General features: G+C 39.5%; 1 protein-coding gene across 1 annotated transcript in view; it reads right to left on the minus strand.

Moving 5' to 3' along the window:
• Positions 1-7,360: 7,360 nt before the first annotated feature.
• The window catches only part of LOC136877027 (uncharacterized), a 308,578-nt gene continuing 296,874 nt past the window's right edge, over positions 7,361-19,064 (minus strand). The window contains exon 3 of the mRNA XM_067150826.2: positions 7,361-10,401. Coding sequence (XP_067006927.2) covers positions 9,718-10,401 — 684 coding nt within the window. The 3' untranslated portion in view covers positions 7,361-9,717. The remainder of the gene's footprint in view (positions 10,402-19,064) is intronic.

Raw genomic sequence — 19,064 nt, forward strand, 5'->3', positions numbered from 1 at the left:
ATGGGATCTAGACAAGTTGAAAGAAAAGAGTACGGGGGATTGTTTGAAGGAACATGTAACACAAGGACTAAATGAAAAGACTGAAGGAAACACAGTAGAAGAGGGATGAACTGACATGAAAAATTAGATCAGTAAGGCTGCTGATGAAAGGATAGGAAGAAAGCAAAGATCAAATAAGAAACAGTGGATAACTCAAGAGATACTGGACCTGGTTGACAAAAACTGAAAGTAAAAGAATGCAAAAAATGAGGTTGGAAGAAAAGAATACAGACTAATAAAGATTTAAATAGGTAGAAAATGTAGATTAGCTAAGGAAGAATGGCTGAAAATGAAGTGCAACGACGTTGAAGGTTGCATGGTCCTAGGAAAGGTAGATGCTGCATACAGGAAAATCAAGGAAACCTTTGGAGAAAGGAAAACTAAGTGTATGAATATTAAGAACTCATATTGGAAACCGCTTGTAGGGAAAGAAGATAAACAGAAAGACGGCAGGAACATATCCAACAGTTGTATCAAGGTAACGAAGTAATTGATAGGGTTTTGTAACAAGAAGAGGCTGTTGATGCTGACGACATGGGAGGTCCAATTTTTAGGTGAGAATTCGACAGAGTTTTTGAGAGACGGAGTTAAAATTCAGATTGTTAAGTTTCGCGAATAGGAAAAGTCGTGTCAGTTTTAATTACTGCTTCGATGGGGTGAAAATTATATTTGGGGATCAGTGTTATTACCTAGGTGGTAATATAAGGAAAGATATTCATTGAGGTAATCACATAAATGAGATTATAAATAAAAGATGTCTGCACATGGTTATGAGGGCGTTCAGGGGTTGTAGTAGGGATGTAAAGAAGAAAGCATAGAAGTCTCTGGTAAGACCCCAAATAGAGTACGGTTCCAGTGTATGGGACCCTCACCAGGATTACTTGATTCAAGAACTGGAAATTATCCAAAGGAAAGCAGATCGATTTGTTCTGGGTGATTTCCAATAAAAGAGTAGAGTTACAACAATGTTGCAAAGTTTGGGCTGGGAAGACTAAGTAGTATGTTCCGAGCTGTCAGTGGAGAGATGGCGTGGAATGATATCAGTAGACGAATACGTTTGAGTGCTGTCATTAAAAGTAGGAAAGATCACAATATAAAGATAAAGTTCGAATTCAAGAATATAAATTGGGGCAAATATTTCTTTATAGGAAGAGGAGTTAGGAATTGCAGTAACTTACCAAGGGAGATGTTCAATAAATTTCCAATTTCTTTGCAATCATTTAAGAAAAGTGTAGGAAAATAAGAGAGAGGGAATCTGTTGCCTGGGTAACTGCCCTAAATTCAGATCAAGATTGATTGATTGATTGATTGATTGATTGATTGATTGATTGATTGATTGATTGATTGATTGATTGATTGATTGATTGATTGATTGATTGATTGATTGATTGATTGATTGATTGATTGATTGATTGATTGATTGATTGATTGATTGATTGATAAGTCTCTGGTAAGACGCCAAATAGGGTATAGTTCCGGTGCATGGGAGCCGAGCGGTTGCTAAAGCGTTCAGTCTGTGTGGCCTTCACATTCCTCATCACCCCAGATTCATATTTGCTCGACCGTACAAGATGTTGAGAATGAAGTAATGCGAACATACCTTATTCTCACTTCCGGTAAAGCTTTAGTCATGTTACATTTCAATTGAAGTATTCGAGCACTTTGGGCTTGTTCAATTGTGAAATTACCAGCCTTTCGCCCCAGTTTGGCAGTGGGCTAATCAGTTGGATTGCAACACCTTTCCAAGACGCTGGCGGCTAATGGGTCCACTGCCACTCTGGGGCGAAAGGCTGGTAATTTCACGATTGTAAAAGCCTAAACTGCTTGAATATTTCAATAATTGCAATCGATAAAATTAAGGTATGGTTTCCTATTTGGAACCTAATGTTTGATATACGTAGTTGAGTTATGATGGAATTAGCCGTACTGCGGATTTAACCGAGCCTCCAGCATGTTTCTAGGGGGAAGTTTAGCGGGTTCTTGGCATTGACAATGAACATACTACTCTCCTCGATACTCCTACCACTATAACATATTCAGATGTATATAAATTTAACTTTGGAACTAACGTAAATATAAGGAGTGATCAAAAAGTTTCCGTTTGAGGGAGTTGCTGCAGTGGATACGCAACGTAGCGCGATTCTGATGCACGTATATAAGCGCGGATATGTGGATAAAGGGTTTAGTGTGGCAGTGGTGTCGTGCCGAGGCGCGTGCGTTAAATGGGTCACGTGAACTATGGCGACGTTATCACCAAATGCGGCCAAACAGGACCAATGTGCTGTTATTCTGTTCCTTGCTGCCGAAATACAAACACCGGTGGACGTCCATCGGAGAATGAAGACTGTGTATAGAGCAGCGTGTCTATCGAAAATCACCGTTGTGGAATGGTGCACCTAGTTCCGTTCGGGTCGCGTTTTGACACATGACACCGGTCGATCTGGGAGGCCAGGATGATCAATTTACGGACAACAAAAAGTGGGCGGTGGATGAAGCGATTATGGCGGACCGGTGCATAACAATTCGTGCGCTAGGAATGGATCACGATATCAGCTTCGGCAGTATGCAACACATTATCCGGCAGGAGTTAGACTACCGGAAGGATACCACGGGCATTGAATGCCGAACCAAAAGCACACCAGGTGCCTGTTTGCCTGCAGAACATGACGCATTTCAGTCTGAAAGGCAACACGTTCCTGGAGCGCATTGCTGCAGGCAACAAAAGCTGATGCCACCACTGAGAACCGGAATCGAATGCGTAACGGATGTAGTGGTGTCATCCAACGTTCTCTCATGCCATGAAGTTCAAGAGCCAACCCTCGGCGGGAACGGTGATTCTCACCCTGTTCTCTGATTACCGGGGCTCATTGCTGATTGATTTCAAGGTACCTTATGTTTCCATCAGTGGGGAACGGCACTGCGCAACACTGGATAAATTACGGCGGGCAATTAAGGCGAAACATCCGGGAAAACTGCACCAAGGGATCCTGCTGTTTCATGATAACGCCCGTCCGCATGCTGCAACGGTCGTCACGCCGAAGGTACGCTAACGCAAATGGGAAACACTCGAGCACTCCCCCTATAGTCCTGATCCCTCCCCATGTGATTGTCACGCCTTCGGTCCCCTCAAAGAGGCCTTGAAGTGACGACGCTTCCTGTCGGGCGAGGATTTTCAGCAGGCGGTTACGGACTTCTTCACGCAGCAGGCCACTGTGTTTTTACCAACGGGGATATTCAACCTGGTTCCCCGGTGGGATGAGTGCCTCGCAGCGATTTTGTCTGATTGGCATCCCGATTCAGGACTGTACGGCCGTCGAACGGAAACGTTTTGATCGCCCCTTATAGTACTGAGGTGCCTTTGGTGTATTTAGAGTGCTGTCTGTGTTTTCTTGGAATAACAAGGAAATTGGTCAATTCAAAATCGAGAGCATTCGTAGGTAATTGCGTTGCAAGTGTGTAATGGAGTAATTAAGGATAATTGCGACAGCATTTAAGATATCAAGTTTCACGCTTATACTAATTATCCCGTTTTGCATGCAAGTTTTTATTGCTTGTTACATGCTTCCTTCTCTAGTGGTTTCAAATATAAAATTATGGCTATGATACCATACTCAAGAATATAACAAACATTTCTACTGTAGAATTTCAGGCAATTTCTTGTCCTTCATAGCCTCAGGCAAGTACTTCTCCATCTCCTCCGTTCACTCTTAACGCAGAGACCTCTTTCGTTTCTATTATATTGTGAGTCATTCACCTTTGATGTCTCCCTATGCTTCTCTTACTCTCTGAGCTAAGTGTACTAGTCTCTCAAACAACGTTCAATCACTCCATTTGGCTCAAATGGCTTCGTGGAATAAACGGTTTCGTTTAATTAATATGAATATTCCTTGTCTAGCCGTCTTTATTACTATTACCTCTTAATTATAGTCGTAAGCAGTGAAACATGTTGAGAATGATTCAAGGTATAATGCATTTTCATTTCTGAATAAATCATTCAGAGCCTACCCTAATTCTACCCCTGCCCAGTAACGTGATTCTAAAAACACGGAAACCAGTATGCTAATTTTGCTCTGTAGGCTTATTTCCTCCACTAAGATTTCCATTCATTGCTACTCTGTACTCAGTACATTATATTTCCTATACCTTGAAGCGACTTCTAAACGATCCAACTTGATTTGTACTGTAGTGAAAAGGCCTTTTAGATTTTATTTGAAGATGTTAAGGGAATTTATCAGCTGTGAAGACCTTTTTAATAAATGTATGAAAATCGTAAAATACTATATAATCCGCATCAATTCAGTTGAGCTTCCACTTTCTATAGTTTGGAGCATATTTTAGAGATGCAATGCACTAAAAATGAAATATTGGTATTATTATTTGATATTTAATGGCAGACTAGTTAACAAATATTATTATTACTTCGTTAGTCAGAGAGAGCAAATTTTATAAGCACAATGGACAACCCAGTACTCCTTACTATTACCAACACCTTGAAATATTTCCCAATATTTGTCTGATGTAAAATGCTTCATGAATTGTAATACTGATGTTACTAGAAGAAATAAGAATGGACAAGCTTATATTATACGTAGATCTGGAAAAAAAATGTTTAATATACTGCTCTTTGAAATTATGAAGGTGATAGGGATCAAATAAAGACCAAAATTATACTGCAGTGATTATAACAGACGAATGTGTAAATGCAGTGTAATGTGGTTTATCCCTCTACATTTTAATGCCTATGTACAACAGATATGAAAGGAAATCAAAGAAAATATATCGAAGAAATCAAAAGTTCGATATTTGTAGATGATATTGTTGTTTGAAATAAGCCTACAAAGCATTCATAGGAACTGATGAATGGTAAAATGGCAAAGGCAGATGAAGGAGCAGAAATTAAAAATAAATGATGGCAGAAGTTACAAATAAATGATGGCATAAGTAAGAATTGTATGAAATTATGACATCCTCAAGAAGAAAATATGATCTTCCGAAAGGAAATAAATACACTTACCCGAAACACAGATGAACGTATTGAGAAGTGTCTTGCTTCTGAAAAGCTTTGTGTGAAGCATGGCAATCTAAGCGAATGAAACACGGGCAGTACGTGGCACAGAGAAAAAGGTAAAATAATCCTTTGGATGCTAAAGTAAACTGACGAGGGACTGAATAAAGTAACTGACAGGATAATGAATTGTCAACGTTTCGGCAAAAATAGGAACCTGTTGATAGAACAGATTTTGGGACAACCAGGATTTATTCAAGTTGGTCTTTCAAGGAATTGTAGAGAGTAAAACCGGAATGGGATAATCATGATTATTCGCTGATGACTTGGTTGTCATAGGAAATAGTCGAACAGCAGCACTTGAGCTCTCGAAAATAGTTTTTTTTTTTTTGCTAGGGGCTTTACGTTGCACCGACACAGATAGGTCTTATGGCGACGATCGAAAATAGTCACAAGGAGATTTCATGAAATAGGGCTTTATATCAACCCAGTTAAACCTATGGCAATCTGCATCGAACGCGGAAAGTTAATCGAAGACCCAGCTGAATTTAAGAGCTATAATATATCGAGTTTGCAACGTGGGGAAACAATCCGCTATCTGGGAGTTAACTTTTCAAATGAAATAATTTTTCAACCTACACAGGAGCTTAAAAAATTACAGAATAAAATGGAGAAATTGGTTTCTTCTCCACTATTACAGGCTGACCAGAAATTTAAAGTAATAAACACAGTTATATGCCCATCTCTCATATACCCATTCCAAACTATCAAGCCAGAGAAGATTCCGAAAAAGTTCCTTGCTGATACAGACATACTAATTCGAAGTGCTCTTAAGGAAATTCTTCAAATACCTGCAGACATTCCTAATGGAATGGTCTACAGTGAGAAAAAATATAAGGGGCTGGGACTCTTCTTCGCCACTCGGGAAGCTCATCTTCAGCACATTAACATCTGTAAGGTACTATTAAGTTCAGGAGACGAATACATAAGCGCTACAAGAAATCTCAAAGAAGAAATAACTCTCTCACTTCAATCCCTCAATGTCCCTCCATCCGACAATTTACTATATCCACGTCTAGAGATAGCAGATGCCAGGAAAGTGAGAAGAGTACTGAGAGAAAGGGCATTCAGTGAGTGGTCCAACTTACAGCAGAAAGGAAGAGGTGTATGTTTGTACAATGAATACACTCCTGCCAACTCCTGGATTCGAGACCATCAAGGCTTATCATGTAGTGAATTGCGTGAAGCAATTAAGATGACAGCAAACATTTCAGCAGTTAGATCGGTACCAGGAAGATCTCAGAACGATTCCCTTTGTAGGCGCTGCCTCAAGGAGATTGAAACTCTTGCGCATGTTCTGGGATCTTGTCCTCATGGTGAACTTTTAAGGAATACGCGTCATCATAACATCCGCTCGTTAATTGCGGCGACGCTAAAAGAGCATGGTTTCCAGGTATTTGAAGAGGTTCATGGCTTAGCGAACAACGGAAGCCACAGAAGGATTGACATCATTGCTTTAAAGAATAAGAAGAGAGGTTACATCATCGACCCCACAATTCGCTTTGAAAGCCATAAGTCACAGCCCTCAGAAGTTAACCTAGAGAAGAGGAATATATACTTTCCAACAATTCCTTACTACAGGGAGAAATACCAGTTAGAGGAAATCGACATAGTAGGTCTGATTGGAGCAAGGGGAACGATTCCCGCTTTTGCCGCTAATTTCTGGAAACAGATGTCTCTGCCAGTTACAACGTTACGGGAGATTGCCATCATAGCCTTAAGGGGCTCACTGATAATTCTAAGAAATCACTGTTACAATTAGGTTACCTTCAACATTTCTTAAGTACAGAATATTTATTTCTCTTCTAAATATAAATGTAAAAGTGTACTTTGTCGCAAGGCAGCCTCTGCATGAGAAGAAGTATTTCATAAAATAAAATAAAAGTTTAATGCAGAATTGGGCAGAATGAAGAGCTACACCTATGACTAATGATCAAGAATAATCTTTGTTTATTCCTTTCTTAATATCTAGTGAGAAGTGGATTACTACACGGATGTCATTCTCAAATGACTCAGTTTAAAATAATGTTATTCTAAAAATTTTGTGTTGATACCAGATACAATTTATAGTCTGTAATCATAAACACTTCAGAAGCTAAAATAATTCAAGAAACGGGCTTACACTAGGTGCGTTTCCGCGCTATAGAATTTCAAAAAATGTCCAAGTAGTACATAATGTGTGTGTGAAAAAATAGGATTGAATATATTGAGAGGTTTATGAATGATAACACAACTTCATACTTGTAGATTACTTAGTAATATAATATTTTATTAAAAATATGTTCAGTAAAATGTCATTCATCCTTTACCACCACAGCCGCCTTACATAGTAGCATTATGTAACAAAACATTAGTTCGGTTATATGAACACAACAGCCACTCAATGGGTTAAAAGAATCAACATGGTAATTATCTTCTGATATAAAATATATATTAAATTCATATGGAAAGTGGAAGGGAATTTATATAGTCGGTACACAAATTTGACATCATGACAGTTTTAACAAAGTAACAAGACATATATGGTTTTCCATCCGATTGATGGTATAAAAGTAACTCAAAATTAAACTGTTATTCTATATGAAGTTAATCTATTCATTGTATAATTAAAACGTTTTCCTCCATAGAGTATATATGAATTATTATTTATCATCAATAAAATGAATATGATAACGTTCATATAAACGTGCAATCATTTCATGTTTTCTGTAAGAAGTAAAAATTTTGGAAGTACAAGAATAAAGTTATTTTTGTTATGCATCAGGCTTGATATAAATGTATTATATATGTTATATGAAACTGAAATTTTTGTCTGAATATAGGCCAATACGTTTAGACAAGGAAGGTACACGTTCTTCCAACATAGCACTTCATAGGTGTCTATACTCGTATATGTAATTATATACTGTATATTGTCTTCTTTGAGCGGGAGCACAACGGGCTTCCTGAAGCGTTCCACAGCACTAAGAATCTCAAAGTTTGTCAGGCACTGCGGTTCAACATGAAACACTACTCATGGTCTCACATGATGCGTCTCTTCTTCCATTCATCACACATCGACACTTATATAACACATCACTTACTTTCTCTTGCGAAGCTTTCAACTTAATAAACCATCCACAGGAGAAAATATTTGATATTCTTTCATATAAAGACAAGTTAATATATGCAAATATAAATATTGAAATAACGTGATCATCTGTTACTCCACAAAATTAAATCCCACAAAATGAAAAAGCCTACGAGGAATAGCAGATGCGTGCCAGTGGTTATGTTGACATAGTAGTTCCATAAATTCGCAATGGCCCCTTTTAAATTTAGTAAGATTTTATTGATCTAGGCATCTCTTACCTAGAATTGTGAAATAGATATATTTGTAAAGGTGAAAATCATTTTATTCAGGCACTGATAATAAAATTTGTAAAACAAGTTATGTATATTATCTTGGTGGGAACTATTCATGCGTTAGCTGTTTATACCTTACGACCACCCAAACAACATTGTCACTGGCTCTGGATCTCATTACAACATTTTTAATTACAACAATTACTGCCAAGAAGCAGTTAGTAGATAGAAATATCGCGAATATTAAAATTCTATAATAAACAACTACATGATATGATGAAGTTAATGAATTATTGACAGAATTTTACCCTCTCAAAATGAAACAACAGAGTACATTTTGAATCTAAATATCTCTGCAGTTTATATATTTATCGAATATTTATTCTCTTTCATTTAACACTTTTACTGAAAGAGTGAAGAATGAGATATTGTTTTCATGGGGTAGAATATGAGAAATTTATGGCAGTATACATAATACTAAGCTTATTGCTTTACTAATAACGACGGTAAGTGGAAGTCTTGATGAAATCTGTGCTAATTCTTATTAACGCCTAGTGGTCTAATATTTTTTGATAAAGAATAATTCTAGAATATATCTAGAAGGAGTTTACTGAGCTTCTAATGCACCTGTTCATAGCATTACCTGATCTCTATGATTACATTCGGAGCATGAACCAGTGTCAGAAGTGGAACTTGTTGCCGAGAACATCATAGTCATTCTTAAGAATCTGGAAGACATAGTAATTGAAGATGAATAACATTAATCCAGGTGAATTACAAAGTATATACTTTGTATCTATCAACATCTATAAGGACGAAAATATTAATGAATATAGGTATTTCAGAGTCTCAATTTGCCTCCCCCCCCCCCCCAACAAAAATATCTTCAAGAAATCGTTGTATTGTTCAAATAAATATAACAATAAATTATTATCTGACTTCAGTGAATCCAAAAATGATACCTGGAAAACGATTTCACATATTCTCCCTAAAACGCTTTTCTTACTATGTTATGAAACAAAAATTGATAACCTCGTACCAATGCCATCACCGGCAAGCACAACTACTACCAGTCCTTATATCCACAAACCACCACCAGTTGCACAATACCATTTCCTTTTAATCACCAGTCCTAGTAACTTACTTGTTCATAATATGTTGAGTCATTAAGGACGCTACGTGAAGCCGTGGCTCCCAGAGCCGAATGTAGCCATACCAGTGGCATTCCAACTTGTTACGTGTCCCGCTGTTGGGGACACGAGCAATCCTCACGTCCTCACAAATTTGTACACGACACCGAACACTAGGACACTCACTAACACTAGCACGAGAGCTGTCACGACTTTAGCAAAAGCGTTGAGACCATTATCGGCACCATCAAGAGGTCCTCTGTTTGAACTGGGCTGGTCACTCCTTCGTCTCTTTCCAGCTAATCCTCGCGCTAAAGCTGGGAAGGCTAAGCTCTGGGTGAAGGTCAGTTTATGAAGTGATTCTGATAGGCTGTAAGGTCCAACACTACCTCTAGCTGCTGCTCTTAGAAGGGCATATTCCAGATCTAGAGCGTCCAATAGGGAGTATCGTGCTGTCATAGTGGAACTACGGCGTCTGTCTTGCTGAGGTTGTTGAAGCCAGGGATCGGAAGTTCTGGAGCTCATTGAAGTAACGGCAGCAGCGACACTAGTGAGCGATGATGTGTTGGAAGAGGAACAAGAAGCACCTGGAGCTATTACAATGGGGATGCTGGTGATACCGATTGGAGGGAAGTCGGTCACGTCCTCTACAGACCCCTGGTCTGGTGAGTTTGGAGCTCGAAGAAGACGGGCATGGTCTGGATGGAGAAGAGCGCTGCTCGGTCGTCGGGCAGAGGCTAGGGTTGGAGACGGTGAAGAGACCGGGACAACAGTCGTTGTGGGCACCACGGAACATTGCGCTGCCCCTGGAGATGGGCTAACCTGGAATATAAAACAAAACCCATTAGTAATTTATACTCAAGTACTTCGAATATTCCATACCTTGCCTTAGTTCTATGCCATTCACAAGGCTGCCTAAGCATTCTCAGTTCAGCCGGCAGGACATGGGGTCATTCCACTATCAAGAAGTTGGACAATTTATAAATGATATTACACTTCTGAAGGGGCTTATGGCTCTGATGTTCACTCAACCTATACCAATAAATGAATACCCGACTCATTCCTGAGGACAAAGGCAACCGGGCATAGAAATAATCACTCTACACCGCTTGAGGTAGTCCTGAGGTTTTCGATAGAACAAGGCTTTATCTTCCACTCCTCCAAGGATCTTCATAGCCTATACAGAGATGGCTTTGCTTGCTATCCTTTTCATATATTTTACTTCATTTTCCTCTTTTCAGTTTATTAAAAGGGGCCAGTTTTCTCGGTCACTCACCTCCAACATTGTTTACCTTATTGTTATCAGCATTGTCATATGCTTCATGTCTACAGGGTTTCTCATATAAACCGAGTCTGAAAGCACGGTGTTTGTACTCTGGGCTACGGCAGCTGCAGACCGGGAGGCGCGGACATAGGCCTTGACATTGTAAGCAGCCTGCATATGTTCGACCTGGAAATCATGAGTCGCCAGCCTGAATCTCAGCTGTTAACAAGGTGAGAAAATTATTTTCGTATGTAAAAGATCTAGTTTCATCTCATCGGCCCTGTGAACAGTCATAACTCTCGCTATTGGTGTGAAAATATCCTAATGGATTTTATGAAGTCCCTCATTGTGCAAGTTGCTTTATGTCGCACCGGCACAGATAGGTCTTACGGCGAAGATGAGGCAGGAAAGTGGTAGAAGTTGAAAGGAAGCGGCCGTGGATTTATTTAAGGCACAGCCCCAGTATTTGCCTTGTATGAAAATGGGAAACCACGGAAAACCATATTCAGGGCTGCCGACAGTAGGGCTCGAACCCACCATCTTCCGAATACTGGATACTGACCGCACTTAAGCGACTGCAGCTATCGAGCTCGGTCCCTCATTATGATAGGAAGATTGGTGTTTAGGGTGCTGTTAGTGCAAGACGAATAATTCGGCCTACTTTCTTCGAGACGACAGTAAGTGCAGAGGTACCAAGATAACATTTTGACGCCATTCTTCCATCAGTTAAAGGAATAAGAAAACTCGCGTGAGTGGTTTCAACAAGATTCAGCCCCTGCTCATAGAGCAGAAGATTCCCTTCTTACAATCTCGGAAGTGTTTGCAGACAGAGTGATCAGTGATAGTCTATTTCCCCCTCGTTCTCCAGATCTATGGTGCGTGATTTTTAGTTGAGGGGTAAAATGAAAGAAAAAGTGTATCGAACAAGTCCTCACACATTAGAGGAACTGAAGGAAAACATTACGAATGAAATCAGAAACATTACAGTGGTAGAACTCACTCACGTCAGGCAGAATATGGTTACCAGATACAGTGCCTGTAATAACCCAGGAAGGACGACCACTTTCAGCACCTTTCGTACAGTAAGATTTCATATACGGTTGTGCGCACTCTTAAAGGAGGGCGACTGCGCTCCATAGAGCAGAGTTCAAACACCGTGCCGTGCTTTCTGTTCGAGTTTATAAGAGAGACCCTGTATACACTTTCTAATGCATGCCTTTCCACCTGATTTTGGGCCAATCCAGTGCTTTCTAGTTTATGAACCACCTACTAGTCTAACCTCCAACAAAGCTGACCAAACCACATTACACCAGACTGAGAATTTTCACCTGAACTCATGAAGTTCGCATTTATCCTTCATTTTGAATTTTTTTGATTGCCCAATATCCTGAGCAAGACACCGTGGATGGACCAAATTTTAGTTTCTATAAATATACCGTTATAGAGTGGTGTCGTCTTATCTCGTAGAACTCCTCTCCTCTATCTCATCAACACTTTGCACAAGCACCATTTATCCAATTGGTATTACCATTATCACCGTCCGTATCTTCCAGTATCAGTCTAATTTCGTGTGGCTATTTCTAGCCGAGTGCAGCCCTTGTAAGGCAGACCCTCCGATGAGGGTGGGCGACATCTGCCATGTGTCGGTAACTGCGTGTTATTGTGGTGGAGGATAGTGTTGTGTGTGGTGTGTGAGTTGCAGGGATGTTGGGGACAGCACAAACACCCAGGCCCTGGGCCATTGGAGTTATCCAATTAAGGTTAAAATCCCCGACCCGGCCGGGAATCGAACCCGGGACCCTCTGAACCGAAGGCCAGTACGCTGACCATTCAGCCAACGAGTCGGACTCCAGTATCAGTGAACCATTCACAAATAATTTCAAGTGCATTTTGAGTTCCGCCGGGCGTGGTTATCTGTTTGATCTTATAATGATCTTACCTAATTCTTTTAGTGCACAGAAAATTCTGAACGGTGCCATGTCACATGGAGATTTACACCTGCCCTTATAAGTACAGTACGTGAGTAGCTATAGAGATACACAACTAAACAATTTCAAATGTTTCTGCTCATACTAGAACCTTTAGAAATGCTCGAGGAAAAATATGAAATATTGTTAGAATGGAGACAAAATAAAGTTTGAGTATAATATCCAGTTATATTGAATTTTAATTATTTGTAGCTTAACCCAAGAGAAGATCTGGTTTATGGCACTGAACATGAAGTTACAATGTAAAATATTATTTGCATTTGAGTTTAATAATATTTTGTTCACTCTATATGTTCTCTCCATTCTAATATTATGTTCACAACTTCCAAAGGAAACTGCTTTTAATTATCTCTGTGGGTAATTTGGATTGGCAATGTAGTTTTCAGAGAGATACAAAGAGAAAGCGCCGCTGTGAATGGATATCACATGTTCAAATGAAACCTTACATAAATTATCGATCATGTAACACTGAAGTAAATTTAGAAATATAAAAGTATAAAGCTTACAGATTGCAAAGTTTATGCCGCAAATAATACGTATGTTCGACAAGAACAGTCACATAAAATCAAGTATAACGTTAGGTTTCGTACGTTATTTTCTGCTTTAGATGCGTCAATTATATAGTAATAAATAAGGTAAAATAAATAATTACACCAGATGTAACTGCTAGGAACACTAAATGCATGAGGCTCATATTACTAAATAATACTATTCAAAATCAGTTTAAACTCTGAAGATATTAATTTGCTATTCAAACCTAAATGGGTACGTACGCAGAAATTTCAAAACATCGAGTCTTCCATAATTATGCTTAACTATTTTTCTGCATTAATTGTCAAGTTATTTTTATTTACGATACATAGCTCTCAGCTTGAATAATATCTGATATACCTCCCCTCTTCTTTAAATTACAACCTGAAGTTTTATTTCACGAATAAATGAACATTAAACATAGACTGCCGGAAATAAAAACATGCAACATCCTCAAGGACAAAGCTATTTTATTCGCAAGCGATGTCACAGGTAGTTCATCATTGCAAGAGTATATGATTAAAAACTCAGAACAAATGAAACACACATGGCACAGTAAAGGGTGCCCAAGCAGACGCAGACGCATCAATACAGGGTGTAGCCCCCACCCCCACCCTGTTGGCAGCAATGCAGGCATGTATTCGCGCAAGCAAACGGTCATAAAGTTGCCGAATAGTATCCTGCGATAAGTTGCCCCAAGCATCTTGCACCTTTTGATGTAATTCGGCAATGGTTCTTGCAGGCTCTGGAGAACGCGTAAGTTCTCGCTTCATCGTGTCCTATACGTGTTCAACTGGCGAGAGATCCGATGATCTTGCTGGCAAGGGCAGTTGTGTTCATTTAAATTTCGGGCCAGAAATATTCATTTCAGGCAAGGAAATCAGTACAGCCCTCAGAACCGCCCACTACCAGCTTCATTCGTCAGATTCATATGGGAGCATAACACATGGACACACCCGAAGAGTGAGGAAAGAAGGAGAGAGTGAATGAAGGGGGATCTAACATGAACCAAACACCCACAAAAGGGAAGGTATCTGCTTCCCCGCCTGCCCACACGCCAACCCTGTCTCGACCTTGGATATTCGGTAGAGAGGGAAGTGGAGGGAGGAACCACTCGGGCTCATATGTAATTCATTGAGGGTCAAATTCTCTTATTGTTTGTAATTATTTTGTGCGTAGGCTGACTGAAATGTTAGCGGTCTCGACCATGACCTTATTGCCAATAGCATCGCGCCCGATCAGTGTAAGAAAAAATGGTTCTTATCTTCGTCACTATAGAACCTATTAAATTACTCTACAGTAGTAACTTGGTAAGCACTGTCAAATGAAGTATTGATGTATTTTGCAGTAAAATATGCACGGATATCAAATTTGGACGCAAGAAATTAAGATGAAGGAAGGTAATCTCCACTAAGAACTTAGCAAGGCGATTTGTGTTTCATTTAAAGACATGCTCTTTTACTGAAATATCATACCATGCTTTTTCGTAATATAATTATGGGAAATAGTAGAGAAATTAAATAGGATAAAATGACGTATAAACATAAAAGACGGAGACAATGCTTACATTCATTCCTTTCTTCCACCACAATACATTTCTGTGCTGTTGAAAATGTATCGCTTCAAAAGTCTTCACAATGTTAAAAACTTCCCTTAAGAGCACATGTAATCAAAGAATATTATTCCTTAAAAAAAGAATAGGTGAGTTGTAATAAATAAAAATATAATCCCATAATATCGAAGTAAAATGTATTAAAGAAACAAAGGTGTGCATTTTGTAAGGAAAAACAAAAGTAAATAAATAAAATGAACGCTTCCTTCAAACGGAAATAATAGTATTTGTATAAGATGAAATGTAGAGTATAATCATAAACAGCATACTAGTTTTCCAGAAAAATAATAATTTTCTAGCCATTGAAATGATTGGAGGAAACTACTTCTTCGTCTTTTCCTTCTTCTTCTTCTTCTCTTCTTCTTCTTCTCCTCCTGCTGTCGCTTTTCCCACACCTTGTGGGGTCACGGGTCTAAACTGCGTCGCATATGTGGATTTGATTCCGTTTTACGGCCGGATGCCCTTCCTGACCCCAACGCTATAATGGAGCGATGTTTTCACTATTACGTGTCTCTGTGGTGGTTGGTAGAGTAATGTGTTGTCTGAATATGAAGACGAGAGTGTTGCAACACACACAAACAACCAGTCCTAGACCCAGAAGAATTAATCACACGCGACTGCATTCCCCGACCCGGCCAAAAATTGAACAAATGGTTGGAGGAAATTAGGATTTTCATTCCTTGCTTCCAAAAGAGCTGTCTTGCCCCTCTAGTTGCCTTCTCAAGTTGCCTCTATTTTCTGCGAGTTTTAATGCCCTCAGTGCCCTCTTCCTGGTATCTTCTTATCTAAGACAAACGTATGTGTTCTAGTAAGACGGTAGAGTACTGTAAAAGCGCTAAAAGCTTAAAACAGTCGCCGACCATTGAAGCATTTTAACATCTGTATGCAACTCCATTGTTTTAGAAGTTTGGAAACACTGAATTTCATGAGATATCCGTATTCATGCAACCCTGATCATGAACAGTATTCCAATGGGTCGAGGTGATGTGTGCTATTCAATATTGCCGAAAATACATTACAGGTCCATAAGTTATTCACAGGAGAAAACGTGCTAAGTAGGTCAGACTTTTCCTTTCTCTTTTTTTTTCACGAACTGCCATGTGCTATAAAATATTCCTTCCTATTATGCCTATTGTTTATACCTTTATAAAGCCGTTGAATTTTAAATAACTGCCGAGTTCATTTCCCACAGGGTGCATTAATAATAATAATAATAATAATAATAATAATAATAATAATAATAATAATAAATTTTTCCTCGACTATCAAAGTAAACTTGGCATTAAACAATTATGACAATCAGAGACGCATGGGTGTTTGGAAAACCATTCCTCGTAGTTACTGTCAGCGCTGATCAAACATTTAAATGCCATACGTATTGGGGCAGGTTTACATCGTGCACATTTCTTCACAATTAATTTACAGTTAATTAATTGTTTCCCTTGATTAGGAGAAGCCGGTATAGCCAGAATGTTTAGCCGTAGAAACATGTTAATCAGTTCGCGAGAAGAGGGTGTTGGAAGTGACCTCGGAGTGCGTAACATCACAGGCCACACATCATGGAAGACGAACACATGTGACGTTGCCTCTATTAATTCCACTTCATCCTCAAGGTTGGCCAAAATCTACACCCAAACGTTACTTGCTTTCCTTTCCAACCTTTTTTTTTTTTTTTTTTTCTAGTTGCTTTACGTCGCACCGACACATATAGGTCTTGTGGCGACGATGGGACAGGGAAGGGCTAGGAGTGGGAAGGAAGCGGCCGTGGCCTTAATTAAGGTACGGCCCCAGCATTTGCCTGTTGTGAAAATGGGAAACCACGGAAAAACATCTTCAAGGCTGCCGATAGTGGGATTCGAACCTACTATCTCCCGGATGCAAGCTCACAGCCGCGCGCCTCTACACGCACGGCCAACTCGCCCGGTGAATGAGTTATTTTAATCACACTCGTGCATGAGAGGGACCTTAAAGACCTTGTTCTGAAGAGAATCCCTTCTGGAACATACCGACATAAATTCTCAAATTTATTTCATAGAAACTATGAAATACATCAATAATTGTCATTATTGACTCGTAGAGGGCTGCATTCGTCTTAATAATATTTTTACAGCAGTAACTTTAATTGCACACTGTTCTGTTTATTAATCGTAATGTTATCGCTTTTTTTTTTTGCTAGGGGCTTTACGTCGCACCGACACAGATAGGTCTTATGGCGACGATGGGATAGGAAAGGCCTAGGAGTTGGAAGGAAGCGGCCGTGGCCTTAATTAAGGTACAGCCCCAGCATTTGCCTGGTGTGAAAATGGGAAACCACGGAAAACCATCTTCAGGGCTGCCGATAGTGGGATTCGAACCTACTATCTCCCGGATGCAAGCTCACAGCCGCGCGCCTCTATTTAATCAACAGTTTATTCACATAAAGGTGCTTCTTTATTGAGTTCTGGATTCTCCTCACCTGCATTTAATTTTATCCATGTTTCCAGGCCTGGAACATCAGTTATTCCGATAACATTGTTCACAAACAATCATGTAATGTTCATTGTACATATTTTTTGAACAATTGCAGCATGTTTGGGCCATCTTTCTATCAATTATGTGAGAACACAAGAAAGGACGACTCTTCGGTGACTTTCCAGCACTGGCAGAAATAGTGTGTTGCTTCCGCTCCACAGCGGGCCATGCCATTAAACAAAATACGTGTCGACTCTATTCTACTTATGAGAACGTATTAACTCTAGCCCCAGTTCCTTTAAAGCGATCCTCCTCCTGTGAGAGTTTGCAATGTGATAGTCGGGATGCTGATTGGTACCCAAGCAAAATGCATTGTTAGTAGCAACATCCATGGCATTGCCCCATAAAAGAAATGACCGTGGTCTTGACTGTAAGTGCGCGCTTTATGGTCAAGAGAATCAACAATTCGTCTTATTTTGAAACACGTTTATTAAACCTTTTCTTCTTGGGATGAACTTCATCAATAATTTTGTCATGGTGCATTGAGATAAGCAGAACACTTTTGTTCTTCATCGGGACGTATCTCATCATTTTTAAATCACTCTTGAATCCAAATCATTTCTAGTTGAATTTGCTTTAGAATTCTCACTGCTATGATATTTTCTTTCAAATAATCTTCAAAAAAAGGTAAACTGGTACATTAGAAGCCACGTCGGTTCCTCTCGGTTGTTTGAGAATTTTTTCAGTGTAATCCAATCCATCTATAGCTATGAAGTTTATGAATCACAAATCCAAAATACCTTGATCCCATCTTTTTAGGGTTTGCTAGATATATATTACTCTGAGTCAGTTTCTACTTTAAACTTAGAAGACTTAATTAGCATTTCATCCCTTTCCTTTTAATGTTAGAAGCTGAAGTGGAACATGAATGCAAAACTGTTGCTAATTCTTTGTTATGATCAGTAGAGAATTCATTATTATCAGGAGTCAAAGGAAGACAAGGGATTGAAAACGAAAGACTTCCTAACCCTCGGAAGCTAATAGCATCGGGGTCGGAAATGAACAAGAGTTGACTCAGGGAGTTCGCATAGCATAGATAAAAGTATGGAGCCAGACACAAGGAAGTGGAAGCGATGCCAGAACTCAGCTAATGGCCCCGTGGACACCAACCCACTCTCCCAAGTTAAGAGACCCTGGAGCCCTGTTTAGTTGCCTCTTACGACAGGCAACGGATACCGTGGGTGTTATTCTACTGCCCTCACCGTGCAGGTTATGTCTTATAGCTGGCGATCATCTGGTCATCTGCTATGTGTTTATGTTGTTAGAAGCTGAATCGGGTAATTAACTACAGTATCGTAACATTCCAACTTACACATTATTTTGAAGAATATAAACACGTGAGATTTGACATAGTATGAAAAAGAAGATTGTTTTTAGTCTGCGCCGTGTAACATCAATTATTTGCACCGACCTTGCTTTGTATTTCTCTTGTCGTATTTATAATAAATGAAGTTTTAGTCGTGTAGGATATTGCTCACAGCAGGGCCTCTCAAACACCCAAAATCTCACGCGTGCAAACCCAGGCGCAGAGGTTCTGCACATCGTGCATCCTTCCGTCTCGCCTCGATTCGGACCAGCG

Source organism: Anabrus simplex, chromosome 7 (assembly GCF_040414725.1).
Source record: "Anabrus simplex isolate iqAnaSimp1 chromosome 7, ASM4041472v1, whole genome shotgun sequence".
Taxonomy (NCBI): Eukaryota; Metazoa; Arthropoda; class Insecta; order Orthoptera; family Tettigoniidae; genus Anabrus; species Anabrus simplex.